At 41.6% G+C, this 16,757-nt stretch overlaps 1 protein-coding gene across 8 annotated transcripts in view; it reads right to left on the bottom strand.

Annotated features, from left to right (window-relative positions):
- GPR19 (G protein-coupled receptor 19) overlaps positions 1–16,757 on the bottom strand; it is a 67,234-nt gene that overhangs the window by 33,095 nt on the left and 17,382 nt on the right. For 6 of the 8 annotated variants that reach the window (XM_014565531.2, XM_032472972.1, XM_032472971.1 and 3 more), the window contains one exon: positions 8,480–9,810. In XM_014565531.2, coding sequence (XP_014421017.2) covers positions 8,541–9,794 — 1,254 coding nt within the window. In that variant the 5' untranslated portion in view covers positions 9,795–9,810 and the 3' untranslated portion in view covers positions 8,480–8,540. Of the gene's footprint in view, positions 1–2,477; positions 2,546–8,296; positions 9,811–16,757 lie in introns of those variants that run through there. The other 2 variants (XR_004317106.1, XM_032472974.1) reach the window with 2 other exon arrangements.

Here is a 16,757-nt window from a genome sequence, read left to right as displayed (position 1 = left end):
AAAACAACAGGTGCTGCAGCGGTGTGCTGCTGGCCTCCGAGGAAAGCCAGTGGTATGTCTCTCTTCCCAACTCCACGTGAGTGACATCACATCAGTAGCTTTTAATCAGTAATGATGGGAGTACAGACACCACAAAAATCAGTAAAGGCTACAAATTGGGGATTTCCTGCCAGAGTTGGTTTCCAGCACATCAGTAAGATCGGCCTGGTGTAGGCTAGGATGGCCCTGACCAGAGCAGACACATTTGAGGCCTCCAAAATACATGATTGGAAGACACATGGAGCTGGAAGTCATTTTGTAAGTCTGTAGGCAGCTGGGAGGGGTCCATATCTAATTCAGGTTACTTCACAAGAGAGATGATCATTGTGACTCAGAAACTTATGGGTGGCAGAGAAATACCCAGCTCAACTCTAGAAATGACTAGCAGGTAAATCAGCTGAATTCTTTTAGCAAGTCCTGGGGTCAGCGTGGATACAGCTAATTTACGTACTGTGTTGTGACACCGTTTCCAAACACTCCTGAGCCAGGGGCTGGGCTGGAGTTGGACAGTAAGTTCTGGCTTACAGGCAGGCCATTCTGACTCTGCAGTAAGATGAATATTTGAGCAGGAAAAACTTTCTGAGATCCAACAGAACCCAATTCAATCCTGTCATGCCTCAGTGCCCCTTTTCCTGAGAAAGGAGGAAAAAAAGCCTGACCAGCACTTTCCAGCCCCAACCCCAACCTGGAATCAAGTCAGTAGTCTAGAAATGATGACCCCTGTGCCTATGCAGGGAGACTTGGCTGACCCAGAACCAACAGGCCAAAGGGCCATCCCAAGCCCACACTGAGTTTTGGATTTTACCGCTTTGATAGAACAAAGACGATGCTTGCCAATACCACAAGACAAGGCAGTACAGGATTTATGACAGAAAGTAAATAATAATGCCCCTCAAAACTCAGGCTCTTAATGTACCGAATTCCAACAACAACCATGTAAGCTTGGAAGCAGGCCCTACCTGTGTTGAACCTTCAGATAAGACCCTACCCCTGGCTGACACTTTGACGGCAGCCTTGTGAATCAGAGGACACAGTTAAACTGTGTGCAGGTTCCTGACCCCTAGAGTTATGAGATTAAACAATGTGTGTTATTTTAAGCCGCCAGATTTTAGGGCAATATGCAATAACAGATAACATACAATTGTTTCACTTTTTCCTTAAAAATACATATCATATTCAATTTATAAAAATAAACTAGTTTAAAATATCTTCCCAAATAACAACAACAACAAAAAGCCCAACAATGACCCACACTTTTTTTCAGATTCCATATTCACCAAACAACTCACAGATTATATTTCCAAGTTCCCAATTATTCCAAAACTAGTAAGAATGTACCCTATATAGGTCATCGAAGCATTCTGGCCATTGGAAAGGAATATACCCCCGTGTAAATCAATACACTGGCCCTCTGGTTAATGTATTTCAGTCTCCTATGGGGATGACTAGGGAGCGAAGAACCAGCCTGTCTATGGGATCAGTTCTGGGGCAGACGAGACCGGGTTGGGATAATCCCACTAAGCGCATTAGCAGTTCCCTTGAGGCTGGGTGATGATGCCTTCTACCCAGCCTGTGGGCATTAGCAGTTTCCTTGAGGCTGGGTGATGAATGCCTTCTATCCAGCCTGTGGGCAGTCTTGGCTGCCATGGGGCAAGGTCTCACTATCACCTTCCACAAGGTGTGACAGCTCAGAAACAGGTGCTTTTACAGATCTCTACTTCGTCTATGAAATTAAATTGCGTTTCAATATGTGGCCTTTCATCGTTGAGGGCTTCTTTAAACCACAAAGCCGATAATCTTAAATATAAGCAGTATTTTCCCCCTTTGTCCTCTAAACAGTATATTTACATGTCTTTTCTTAAAAAAAAAAAAGCCATAAACCATTTTGCTGGTTTAAAATTTTCTTCAAAATAAACTTAAAAGTTCCTTACAATATTTGTGTTCATAAGTGTGCGCCTTTGGCTTTATATTGCTTTTCTCTCCCCTTCCACTTCAATCACCAAATAGCTTTTAAAACAAACAAACAAGCAACAACAACAACAACAACAAAAACCAAATTGAGTCCAGTTTCACTTGATTTCACTTACATTTGTTTCTAGTTACAGTAGAACTCACGGTTCAACTAAAAATATGCAACGGGTACATGTGTTTAGCTACACAGTTGCCTGCTGTTAACTACGGCCAAGAGCCACTTAAGCCCTATTTCACCGGTTTTTCATATTCTGCAAGAATGAATAGTTAAATTAACTGTTGAAACTGATTTCCCTCCATCAGTTCTTTCTATTGTATACGTGGAAATCCCAACAGAAGAATGATGATAAAAGTCTACATTCTCACGCATTCTTATATCCTGAATTTAGCCCAGACCTTCAGAACATTTCAAATGGGAAAAAAAATTCCCTTTGGGGTAAGTGAACAGAAGCAGCTCTGCCACCTACCTCCCTTCCATTCAAGTTCCTGCTCCCAATTGTTCCTTCCATCTTGAGTCTGCAAAATCTTAGCAGAACTGGAAAAAAAAAAAAAAAAAAAAAAAGAAGCTAAAGAAGGAAAACAATGCTACAGTTCGATAGTGGTATGAAAAACCTGTTGTTTCACATAATAAAAGCTATGTATGACAAACCCACAACCAACATAATACTCAGTGGTGAAAAGCTGAAAGCCTTCTGACTAAAATCTGAAACAAGACGAGGATGCCCGCTCTTACCATTTCTATTCAACGTAGTAGTACTGGAGATCTGAGCCACAGCGATCAGACAAGAAATAGAAATAAAAGGGATCCAAATTGGAAGGGGAGAGGTAAATTTTTCACTATATGCAGATGACATGATACTATATATAGAAAACCCTAAAGACTCCACACAAAAACTACTAGAACTGATAAACGAATTCAGAAAGTAGCAGGATACAAGATTACAGACTGTATCCCTAAGAAGAAATTCTGCCTCAAGACCGCAGCATCAAATCCTGCCTGCTGGCCTGCCCGATAGATTTCAAACTCAAGACTACATCAGCTACCTGAGTTTCCAGCCTGCCAACCTGCCCTACAAATTTCAAGTTGGCCAGTCCCCTCAATTGCATGAACTGATTTCTTTAAATACTGTCATCTATCCATCTATCTGTCATCTATGTCCTATTAGTTCTGCTTTTCCTAGAGAACACTAATACAGGTGGGCACTGTTACTTTCCCCATTTTAAAAACAGAGAAGCTGGGGCTTGAGAACAATTTGCTGGTTAAATGGGTGGTAAGCAGAACCTGAGCTTCAACACAGAAGTTGATTCCAGAGCCCCCCAAAACAACCATCATACTATTGTGACTAAGGAAAAACTCTGCTGGCTGGAGGTGTCACTGGAGTCTTGTGCCCAATGGCTACTAATTTTTAAAAGGTCGTTCAGGTACAGGGCATCTGCCTGGAGAATCAGATAGCCAAGACATTTAAATGAATCTGGACTGATGAACAGGGTAAAAATCCATCCCTAGCCACTGTGCTCCCCATCCTCTCCACCGTGCAACTCTGCACATCTCCTTTTCTGCTACCCAGGTATCTGTGCCATGATCTTACCTAGCACCTTCAGGATCCTACTAGCAGAATCTAGTCTCCTTAAAGAGATCATTCTTTGGAAGATACAATTGTGAGAAAACAGAAGAGAGAGAATTCATTCAAAATTCCCTTAAAGGAGTTTTCATCTCCCTTATCTAGCTGTTGTGGGCAAACAGCTGGAACTGCTTTATTGACTGACTGCTGAAAACCAGATTATGTTCTCAAGTTCGGAACCTACATCATAATCCTGAAACCAGATACACATACGATACACATGCACTCGTCACCACAGAGCCCAGCATTTCTGGGGGTCATTTTCCTGAACTAAAATCGCCCATTCTTTAAATTATCGGTAAATCCTGATTGTATAACTCATTTAGGGTTGATGGAGAGTTTTTAAAGCAATACTTTTATTCTAGTAAGTCAGAGAAAGGGAAATATCCTATGATATCACTTACATGTGGAATCTTAAAACATAATACAAATGAACTTATTTACGAAACAGAAACAGATGTAGAAGACAAATTAATGGCTACCAAAGGGGAAAGCAGTGGGGAAGGATAAATTAGGAGTTTGGGATTAACAGATACACATTACTATATATAAAATAGATAAACAGCAAGGACCTACTGTATAGCACAGGGAACTATACTAACCTATAATGGAAAAGAATCTGAAAAAGAATATACACATGAATATATACATATATATATATAATTGAATCACTTTGCTGTACACCTGAAACTAACACAACACTAACCATTATACTTCAATTAAAAATGGTAATAATGATAACAAAGAGGCTTCTTCTGAGAAAGAAAACAGAAGTGTTCAAGTGAGCAAAAAATTCAGAATGACTCAGATTTTAGGGGCTCAAAAAATTAAAGGGGGTCCAAGGGAAATGAGACAGGCTGAAAATAAATTTAACCTAAAATAAATTTAACTACCTACTTACCAGGAACACAGAAACATTTACTTTTAGGGTAAGTCTAGATTACACTGCTATGGAAAAATCCATGAATTCTCAGAGTCAAATGCTGAAAGGAGCAGAAAAGAGAGAGGCCCTGGTAAGTGTGGGCGGCACAACTGCGAGTTTGGTGGTCTGATGGGGTTTTTGGAAAATGCTACCATTTGTGAAATGGGCTTAAAATAATATTTTGACTAGTGATTTCACGTCTATAGAGGGTATTAATTATTTTGGAATTTCCTCCAATGTTTAGATGCTCTGTGTTTGGAACACACTGATTGATTAGTTAATCTGCAGCTGCCTCTGTGTGCACTGCAATTTTCACTGCCTTGTTGCTAAGAGACCAGGACTTGTCTGAAATCGCCAGTGTGACAGGCACCGTGAAGAGCCGGTGGGCTCTGCCCACTGGCCACAGTGCCACCAAGTGGTCATTCTCCAAAGCAGTGGGACCGAGGAGGTTTGTTTCCACTGCTCTCTAATTACAGCCCTTTAAGGTTGTCTCTGTTCCAGATGAATTAGCAGGTTCACTGAACAGTGGGGAATTGTTTATTCTCTTCATATTCTTCTGAACACAGTGAGGATTTCTTTTCCTCCAATGAATGAATCATGCCACGGCCAGCAGAATGGTGAAGTTAAAAGAATGTTGGACTGCTTGGCAGAAGGCTTTTTACTTTACCCCTAATTTGACCCCTCTTGGGCTTAATTTCCTCTTCTAAACAATGAAGGGCTTGGGTTAGGTCTCCCCATGTCCCAGACCTTCTACTCTAAAAGTCTAATTCTTTGCTTCTCTTACACGTGGTTCTTTTTTTGTTTGGTTGGTTTTAGAGAGGAGGAGGAAATTAGGTTTATGTATTTATTTTTAATGGAGGTGCTGGGGATTGAACCCAGGACCCTGTGCCTGCTTAGCATGCACTCTGCCTCTGAGCTATACCCTCTCCTCTACATGTGGTTCTCATAGAGGAGCATAACCTTGAAGCAAAGCGGATTCTGGTTAAGCAGCTCCAACAGATTCTGTTGCTTCACAGGGAGTTCGAGAGGTTGGCAGCAAGGCTGGAGGGGAAGGGGAAGGACCGTGCCCACCAAGAGAGGCAAAATTGCCAACCTGATCTCACAAATGACTGTTCCCCATACGCTTGGTGGAGGCCACCCCTGGGTAAAACTGTCCTTGCTGAGTGAGAACACGGGCCCAGGGCCTCGGCTCCTGGGTAAAGCTGTGATGGGATGTCCACAGGGAAGCCCATGGGAGCAGGATGTGCTTATGTGCTTTCAGTAGCAGGCTGCTTGAACTAATACTGTCACTAAAGAGTAGAAGAAAAGGAGAAATTCCATCTCAAAAGGATGCATCCCAGTCTATGGGAACCTGAAGGCAGGTAGGAGAATGGTTCTACTCTGAACCCTGCTCCCCACTATTACCTTTCCTGAACTCCTGTTTGGAGTCTACGTGAACCCACACCCACGATGCACCTCACTGTGTGCCTGGTAAGGAGACCGACTTGTTTTCTAATTCTGCGACTTAACTCCAGTGCTAGGTAGGTATATCTGAGTTACGGTGAATCTTGCTCTCGTATTGCTGGGGCTTAGGCAAATCTTCATCAGTCTGTGCATTATATCTAGCTTCCTCCAATTTTAGAATCAGGCAAGACAATAGGAATCCCAAATATTATAAACTAAAAAAAAAATACAGTTAATTATCACCAAGCTAAAAAGAGAGCTGAATTATTATAGGTCATGAGACTTTAGAGCTGTCTTCATTGTGATTTGATTAACACTCTTGTCATTATTTGGGTTTAAAAAGACAACTAATCTCAGTAACAAGAATTTGTATGACTGTCTCACTGAATTTCCATCCACTGGGGTAAAATTTACAGAATATTTAAGTCAGAATGGAACTTAATGATCATCTAGCCTTTTTTGGTTTAAACTGAGACCTAAAATACATATATAATAAAATTAAAGTGAATTTAGTTTTTACAATCTAACTTTAAAAAATAAAAAAATGAAAGTACTGCTGTGGGGGGGGGGGATCTTTTCTATTTTTTAACAACTCTGAACCATAAAATTCAAAGGCCAAGTGACATAAACTTCTGGCTCACTCTGTCATTTGAGTGCCATTAGCTGATGGGCTAAGGAACAATGTGAGGAGGAGAAAGAAAAGGAAGAGAAAACACAAGATATTCTTTTTGGCTTTGTTGACCGAAGGCCACATGTCCACTTAAACACATCAGCTCGGTAGAGGTTTTATGGATGGAATATTTTATTGTCGCTGTTCCTTGCCTCAAACACTAACCCAGTCTTGTCTTGTTTCCTGTGTCTGCGAGGTGAGATGTACGGGCTTCTTTCCTATCTCTGATGTTCAGCACCACAAGCCCAGAAACCCAGCAGCAGCCAAGGAAAAAGTGAGGGCCAGCTCGTTAAATTTCAACTAGACACTCCTTTTAAGAATGCCACGCTCTCTTAGACCTCAGATTTCCACCCAGGCAGCAGCAAGGAGGCCTGCGGAGGCCTGGATGGGTTTGTCTCTCATGCATTCCCCAGAGAGACACCTGTCACGTCAGAGAAGGAGCGACAGACTTGCAGTTAGAGGACCTGGGTGTGAATACCAGCTCCGCTGCACTCTGACTTGGACAAGTCACACAACTCTTAGTCCCAGTTTCCTCATCTACAAGACAGAGATAATAATAAGGACATCACAGAGTTCTTGAGAGGATAAAATGAGATAATGCAGGTAAAATTGCTAAACAACTGAAATTATGATTTGCAATTCTTGCTAGCAAGGGTGTGAAAATGCACACTGGTCTTGTCTGTAAACCCTCTGTTGTTTAAATAAGTACATTTTAAAAAATGTGCTGGTCCTAGGTTTGACGTAATGGAGACCTGGCAACCAGAGAAGAAAAATCTCGAGTTACCACAGGCAAAGACGAGTATGAGCTAGGTGAGGGTGGGATGATGTATCCCGGAGAGAGATGAGGGGCAGAAGGCGCTGGCTGGAGAAGCGGCCTCCAGTGTCTAGGAGAAGGAAGCGGTCTGAGTGTCCAGGAGAGGGAAGGTGCTCCCTGTACTTGCTGTCCCAGTGTGCAGGGGTGTCACCGGGCAGAAAGGCCGTCTGCCTGAACTGCAGGGCACAGAGATGCCACCCACATCTCTCCCTGTGGAATTTTCTGGGCTTGCCCAGAAAAGGCGCCTGCTCATTTGCTTGAGTTTAACTCAGAAGGGAAATAAACGTCCTAACACAACCTAGATGGGACACAGATGTGAGGAAAACATCCCGGCAACTTCAGATTTTTTACGGCATCATTAGCTGGTTAGGTTAAGGGAGGATGAAAATGAGAGAGACACAGAAAAAGAGACAGAGACAGAAATTAGGCAACTCTATAAACTTTCTTTCCCTAAGAATCCTGATTAAAATTCAATCACAAAAGATTGCCCTGCAAGTTCCAGTATATTCCAATATATGGAGTGCTCTCCGTAGCAGGTCTGGACAGTGATTACTTGGAAGAAGGTAATATAAAAATATATACAATATTAACACTTCCTAAATGTTGCTTGGTAGAAGAAATACAAGTCTCTGTCTGAAATGTGTCACACAGGAGATTTCATTTGGAACAGAAGCCCACAGTTACAAAATTTCAGTAGGGAAGAGAAAAAGGAAACAGAATAAAACCAGGTTGAATCATTCATCAAACACTGTGTATATGGTTTATGCTTTTTGGACCTACTGGTAAATAAAAAGTAGGAAAGCATTATTTTTTTAAATGCGCATAACTAATATAGTAAAAGGACTGTTGACTATAAGCTCAAGGTGAAAGCTTTCCCTAAAACAAAAAGCAACTAAAATAAAAAAACACAGAAACTAAAATCAATAGTCAGTGATTTTTTTACAAAATAAAACATTTCCCTCAGAAAGTTGATTGAAAAAATATATAAATAGCTTCTGTTTTTATAGTTAAATTTTTTAATCTCTGGTGCGTAACAAGGATTGAAAGAATTTTGAGAAATTAAACAAAAGTATTTGGTGGATTCGAATTAATGGGCCAAGCAAGCTTTTTTTCCTTGGCTTCTCTGTCAAATGAATCATAGATGGAGTCTTTGGTTATAGTTTTGGCCATGGGAGGGATTTCTGAGATGCCAACATAGTTTTTTTTGGCCATCCTTGAACTGGTTGTGATAGTATAGGCATTGCTTCGGTAACATTTCATCGAGGACATGCAAAAAGTCTCTTTCATTCCTCTCCTAAAGTTGGCATTATAAATTGAGTAGAGAGCAGGCTTAGAGGCTGAGGAACTAAAGGATATCCATGTGATAGCTGTGAAAACAAGGGAACTTTTCTTCTGGTCCTGTTCATGGGGGTGCCACAGCTGAGCTACGTGAAAAGGCAGCCAGGAGAGCAAAAACAATAGATTTAAAATGAGGAACATCTTGATAGTTTTCACTTTTGTCCTTGGGACAATGTTCATTGTCCTCCTCACTGTTCGGCCATCAGTGCCTATTCTCCAAATGTATTTTATGACCTTCTGGTAAAATAAGATTATGAGGACAGAGGGAATCACAAAGCTTGCCAAGAAGTGGATGACAGTGTAGGCAGTTCCCTCCCAAGAGGAAGGGAGGAAGTAGTTACAGTGATTGTCCCAGTCGGAGCCGTAGAAGAAGAACACGGGGGTCACAAAAGCCGCATCAAAGATCCATGATGCTGCAATCATCTTCTTGGCTTTTTCTCTGGACACCTTGAAGCTCAGAGGATAGACGATGGTGTAGAACCGGTCTATGCAGATGGAGAGGAGGACATAGATCTGGACGCCCGGGGTGAGATACTGAAAATACCGCACAGCCTTGCACAGGGCGCTGCCGAGCGTCCACCGGCCGGTGGTGAACTGAAGCAGCACAAAAGGCGTGCTGGCCACGCTGACGAGGAGGTCAGCACACGCCAGGGAGACCACAAAGTAGTTGGTGGTGGACTGAGTCCTCCTACTCCGATGGATGACCAAACAAACCAGGGAATTGCCAAAGACAGAAAACAACCACAAGGCTCCAAAGAAAATGCTGGCTGCGGCCACTTCCCCGAGTTTCGGTCCATACTGCAGGCCTGTTCTGTTGCTCATCCAGCCGTGCTCCTCGGGAAGTTCCGTCAGGTCATGGCTCAGCAGAGGGGTGACCGTTTCCGTGCCGCTGTGGTTTTGGAGGGGCACCAGAAGTGTAGGAATAACCAAAGGCAGCTTGCTGTTATCCATTCTGTGAGCAAAAACCATGTTCATTTTTTCCCTCTTAGTTCTAGATAAGAAAAGAAGAATGAGGCCTCCTGTTAAAATGGTGTTACACACACTGATTCCTAAGGCTAATGATTTTATTTGATGCTTAGATCGGTTGTCATTTGTCAATGGGTAGGACTTGTGCGTCGGCAGGAAAACATGACTACTCTCCAGAAAAAGCTCTGGCCCCATTTCTCTTTCATTTGAGGACTGTTCAGCTGATCCCAGGTCGGGCTCTCCCTGGCCCCCACCTCCCCTGACCCTAAATCAAATGCGGTAGAACTCACAGCAAGCCCCACTCCTATACAGATCCTTGTTCTCCTCATGCACTGACATCACAGAGGGTTAGGGAGCTCAAATCTGGCTCATGGTAAGGGTACTACCCCCAACTGAAGAGCTGTTGGAATTCTGGCAAGGATGTGAGACGTTCCTGAATGTCAACACTAAAGTAACGAGGCTGTGAGGCTGCAAGGCTGTGGCTGCGAGGGAGGAAACCTTGGGCAAGTGGAAACACCCAGAGGTCAGCTCTGGAAATAGCTAACAGGAATATGGCTGGCCACTGGGAAGGACCCTGTCCTTACTGCAGAATTTCCATTACAGAAGCATTATGGAAGCACGTGGGGCAAACATAACACTTTTATATGAGCCAGAAGTAGCTCCTAATTTAATGACACATAAAAATAGCCTGTTTTTTTTTCCAAAAGATGATGTGCTACCTATCAATGACATATTTTGATACTATTCCGTTGTCATTGTTTCATAAAATCACACTGATTTAAGAATATACAAGATGTCCCCTAAAAAATGTAACAAGGTTACTAGAAACCTTATGGCATTCAGATGATTAAAAGCAACCAACTTGAACTTTGCTCAGCCTTGAATTTTTTTCCTACTATTCAGTGAGGAAAAAATAGTTATACTTTTTAATAGGTAAAAAGATTGTATCATCATGGGCCATTCAATTAAAATTGAGGTGACTTTGGCTGCAGTCAGATCACCGGGGTTTAATTTGGTCTGAATCTGTTAAGCAGAAAGAAAGCATAGCAATTGAATCCATAATAACAGAGCAGTTCCACCAGGTGGGCTCCTATGACTATACTTCACAGGGAAACTTTTCTGAATTTTAGAGGTAGAATTACAGAACAGTTCTTTATGAAAGAGCACCTCTTAATGACCCATTTTTCCTTGAAAGATTTTTGTAATAATTTGTGGTGGGGAGAGGGTGTTAATATATATTGTCCCCACCAAGAAACCACATTCAACCAAAGTCTGGAGCTCAAGGCAATATATTAAATGCCAGTTCCATGTTCCCTTCAAGGCTGTTTTTGTCCATGAAGCAGCCCTCCTTAATTTCTCAAAGAGAAATGTAAGGTAATTAGACAGTTTCATTACTGAAAGACCTTCGGAATGGCTGGCTGGTTGATAGTGAATCTTAAGATGAGCAACAATACTTTCTGTATAAAAAATTAGGGTACACAGTTTGAAAATAGGACAGAAGATCTAAAATTAGCACTGTCCTGGAAAATCTGGAATGTATGACTCTCATACTTACAAAACTGAAATAATCTTTTCACCTTCATATGTGTAATACCTTTAAAATCATTTTTTAAAAAACTCCACAATTAAAAAAAAAAAGAGTCAGCTTAAAAATAAGAGACCAGCAATTTTCCCAGAAGGAAAGAACTGTTCTAAACTTCTGGGGGATGCCTGTGGCCTAAACAAAACAGGATTTGGTGGCACGGGCACTTTTCCGTGGGTCACACACATGCTTTGAAACTTGTGAACTTCCTTCCTTTTCCTTCTTCCTCTCACAGCAAAACTCTGCAGATGAAACTCAAGATCACCGCTACCACCAAAGCGCTGCGAGGCCTTCTTCCATCCTTTCCTCCAGCTGCTTTACACCAATGAGTGTGTCTGCTGATTTCTCTAGCCACCCTCACCCCACACCTGCCTGGAAGCGGAGGATCCTGCCGCTTAGAAATGGGATGAGGAAGTCTGGGGATTTCCTGAGTCTAGGTCTCCCCTGATGATGGCATGACTTTTCTGACTGCGCCTAAAAGTGCTGCGTCTCTATTCATTCAGTAAACCAGTAAACTGTGCTAGGTACTAGGAAACAAAGACAAGTAAGGCCCATGACAGGTAAGTGTATAAATAAGCTGTCTGCCATATTGTAACTAAATTCTATAATTATAACTAACAGGCAGGGAGCTAAGTGGCAGAGAAAAATAGGGACCCAATTTTGTTTGGGATGGGGGGAGGAAAGGGAAGGCTTCACAAAGGAGGTGAGGTGTAAGCTGGGGACCTGGAGGATGAAGAGGACTTCTTCAGACAGACAAGGCGTAAAAAAGAAAACAAAACAAAACAACAAAAAACATAACAAACAAACAGAAAAAACACTCCAAGGGAGGGAGAGAGCATGTGGAATGAATTTAGGGGACATCCTTCTAGGTTGATCTTTTTTTGGCCCTCTTCCCCTTAGAGACCTAATTTTCTGCAGACCACGCCTCTCAGACTATATAGTCCCTAAATGCCTCAGAATCAGACTGATCTACATTCTTCCCAAGGTTACAATAAGTGGTTATATTTTCCACATTCATGGGCTAAATTACAGTCATACGGTGGAAACGAAAATTAAGATCTGCAGAATGGCCGTGGAGTCCATGTTCATACAGTGCTTTGTAACTCCTTTTCCCAGTTTGTTCACTTTAGTCATGGTTCTCTAGCCTAGCAACACACTGGACTCTCCGAGGAAGCTTAAAAAAATACTGATGCTTGGGTTCTAGCCCCAGGGATTTCTGATTTAATTGCTCTGGAGTGCAGCCTGGGCATCAGGATGTTTCAAAGTTCCCCAGGTGATCCCAATGTGCAGTCCAGACTAACAATCACTGCTTTAGAATTGCCTCCATGCTTCTGTCTTCTCCCATAAACTGTGGGGTCCTGGGAAAAGGGCATTATCCTTTGTCCATGCTCTACAGCTTCTACTGAAATTCTTTACATTAATTATCGCTTATTAACTGCTTTCTGAATTGAATCCATAGAACAGAAAACTGAAATACAGGTCTCCTACTCTAGGTGGCTCTGTGAAGAGAATTAAATGCAGAGAGAACCGTGTGTACTCTCAGGGAGCTGAAACATTGGTGACCGTGGCAACAGGGGAACCATCACTCCTGAGAAGAGCAGGGCAGGTGAAATTGAAGTCACCCAAATCAACTCTCATTTAAGGGGCAGTGAAGGTGGTTTAGGGGACCTCAGACAGCCTCCTGCACCCTCTTCCAGAAAACACAGTCTGCCATATTATAACTAAATTCTAGGGTCCCAAAGTAAAAGTCCGAAAGATCTCCCCTGTTTCATTAATTTGGAAATAAATAAATCTTCAAGGGAGTGTATCGGAAATACAAGGGCTGCACAATTAGTAATTATGTCCGGGTCATCCATATTCAGTAATTTTAGCAGTGACAGGAAAGACTTCTCTTTTCCTGCTCAACCTATCTCTTTCCATCCAACTAGTTCTGAGGCTGCCACGTGACACACTTCATTGGGTTGACCACTGAGGGCCCTTATTAAAATACATCTCTATTTATATATTATCTAAGAGAAGAATTACTCATATTTTGGGCTCTAAGAGATGTGTTTTCATATACGGGTGAGGAAACTGCTGGATGGGCTGACATGGTGTAGGGGCCGGGGGACCTCTTAATGATGAGACCCTGGGGGGAATATGTCTGTTCCCTATGTTGTGATTTTTATTTTGAATGTTGTCTCCTGTTAGGTTATGAGTTCCTTAAGGACAGGGACTGTCTTTATTCTATATCCCTGGGGCAGACAGATATTAAAGTTTAGTGAATAAATAAATGGATAGATGTGTTAATAAAAAATTATCTAATACTTGAACAAAAGGTACAGAGAACATCGCATATCTTTTTAATGTCACACTAGGACATTGTTAAATGGGCTTCCCCAAGGATTATTTAATTTTCTGGAAGAATGTATCTGTGCTTGATTTTGCTATTTACTATATGACTAGAGCCCAGACATTACATGTTAGCATGCAAATTTCTGTCTAGTAGAAAAAATAACCCCAGAGGTTATGGACTTACTGTCCTGTAGGACATTAGCGAGCTTTGTGTCTACCCAGCAATCTTATGTTCACATTCTTTAAAGAAACAAAAAACAACAAAAACATTTTAGATATCCATTTATTCAAGTGCTCTTGGAAGCAACCTTATCGGTTCCTTCGGTAATAAGTTAATACATCTTTAACTTTAGGCTCATTTTATATTTGAATGAGAATCATGATTTTAACTTTTTGAAAATCATATTTTGATGGATGGATAAATGTATGAATGACGAGAAACTAATCAGAGGACCACAAAGAGGAACAGAGGGGCCCAGATGACAAACTTTGTTTACTTCACAGTTTGCCAGGGGCTATTTCTGGAAAAGCATACTCATTGCTGGTTAGGCTTCTTCTAGACTCAAAAACCCCCAACAACTGATTTCTTTTAACCTTCCTGAAATTATAAAGATTCACAGATTTTCTCACAATATTGGAAGTCTTTTTTTTTTCTGACATTTGTTCAAAAATTTAATGGCAAACTAGAATTTTTATAATGCTTAATTTTTATGATTTGATTGGGAAAAAAAATGAAAACATTTTCTGTAGAAAACATAGGTTGTTTACTAATGAGCAGTGAGATTAATTACAATGATGACAGTAGTTCTAACATTAATACTACCAAGAGTTAATACTTATTCTGGGCTTACTACGTGTCAGGTAATTCATATGTGTAGGCTTTTAAGGTAGGTAATATTATTAGCCCTGTTTTACAAGTGGAAAAAAACAACAACTAAAATTCCTCCCCAAGGTCATACAGTTGGAAGTGGTCACCCAGAACGGCCTCACTCCAAAGTCCATGCTTTTAACCACCACTGGCACTTCATGCCCAGGGAAGCTACAATGGCCTGGATCTGAATTCAGAAGGTCAAACTGGTTGTACATGGACTTCTCAATCAAACATAGGAATATAAAGTTATTCCCCCACAGCTTCTTGCTACCCACAGATACATCTGTTCAATATGCTAGCTCAGAAATATGTGACACAGTGAACATTTGGGGGAAAAAAATCACTCCCACTATATGCTGCATGGAGGCTTAGCATCAAAAGTGCAGCAGACATGTTGGTCTGGAAATACAGCCTTTCTTCAGAATAAAGAATGTGAGAGCATTGGAAATTCATTATGACAGATGATTAACAGTTGCCTTTTAAATGAAAGAAACGAAATGAAATGAAAGCAGAATTCTAGACTTCAATTTGAATTGCAGTGAGGAGAAAGTTTAATCAACAGTATTACCCCAGGTAGAACGTCCTCTTTTAAATTTTAATTGTTGTAATTTAGAAAATATGATGACTGTAGATAGTTTCCATAAACCTTTCACTTTTATGTAGGCTTGATCTGCCGATACATGAAAGAAGAGATGCCCGGAACAGAGGTGGGCTGAGGCTGGCCTGCCCAGGGCTCCTCAGAGCCAGCTGTGCACACTCCTTCCCAACTCCAAGTTCAATGACATCATGTTGGTATCATGAATCAGCCACGCTAGGAATATTCACACCAAGAGACTGACAAACAGCACAGATAGGTTTTTTCCTCCCTGCAGAACCAGTTGTTGAGCGTTTACCCATCTACCACTTCAGGGCAGGGTTTACAGGGCAACCCATCCCAAGTCCCGAAGTTACAGGTGGCTAAAGAAGACACACAGGTTCTCCAGAAGCTTCTTGAGCAGCTGTCTTGCTTCCTGGCTTTGAGCTACAGCTCTGATGTGGACACTGAGCTAAGTGCTTTACAGAACCACGTAAGGCACAGGTAGCCACCGGCAAGACTGTGGTGGGGAACAGGAAAACCAGAGAGAAGACATGTTCTCATTAAGTGCCACCCAGACAGGGTTGCCAGATGAAATATGAATTTCAGATAAATAACAATTTTTTAGCATAATGTCCATGCAATATCCCATACAATATTTAACTGGTGTCCTGTATTTTTATTAGCTAAATCTGACAAACCTACACCCAGAACCTCATCTTCTATTGAAAAACATCTATTTTTCATCTCGTAATACAGGAATGTTGCAAAGTGGTTATATGTTCAGGCTTTGAAGTCAGATAGCTGAAGCATGAATCCTACATCTGTCACTCACCAACTAGTTGTGTAACTCAGGACAAGTTATCTAATAGTGATCTCATCTGTTTAATGAGGATAATTAGTCTGTATCTCATTTGATTAGTATGAGGATTAAATGAGATAATATACACACAGTAGTTAAATGAGTTATTACAAGTCAATTTGCCTCGTAAGAGAAAAACACTCAGTAAGTGTTATCCTACCGTAGTTCTAAAAAACACCTAGCTTGATGTCTGGCACATGGCAACTGCTTAAAAAATTAGCACTCTTACTACTGTCGGCCCATAAAAGTCTTATAAGCCATATGACAAGTAAGTTTTAGTAACCACATCGCACACTAGTTATGTTAGTGACAGTACTAACATCAGTCATGTAATTTACCTTTGTTAAGGGTGAATGGCTTTTGCAAAGAGGCCTGGGTACCTGATTATCATTCACAACATTGTGTTCAAGGGAAAAAATCACTGGAGCCCAAATAAATAAACATTTCTCCAAGTTGAGGGTGATTTTTAGTGACCTATTAGCCTTTGCTGTCCAAGATCGGTAGTCTGAGTCTCCGAAGGAGAGATAAAACTGCGCCCAGGGGCCAGCCAAGCCTTCCTCAGTAATCACCCTGGGTGTGCCAGCCATCTCTGACTGAAGACTCCTTTCAAGAAGTGGTCTGGCCTAAGAAGACCTGCCACTGTGAGGGCTTTCGTCCTGCATAACACCAGACTGCCTGGAGGGGAGACACACTTGCTAGAACCCCTGACTGTCCTCCATCAATTTCCCACACCTCTCTTCCCACTATGG

Source organism: Camelus ferus, chromosome 34 (assembly GCF_009834535.1).
Source record: "Camelus ferus isolate YT-003-E chromosome 34, BCGSAC_Cfer_1.0, whole genome shotgun sequence".
Classification (NCBI taxonomy): domain Eukaryota; kingdom Metazoa; phylum Chordata; class Mammalia; order Artiodactyla; family Camelidae; genus Camelus; species Camelus ferus.
The sequence above is the reverse complement of the archived record's forward strand: the minus strand, read 5'-3'. Positions and strand labels throughout refer to the sequence as shown.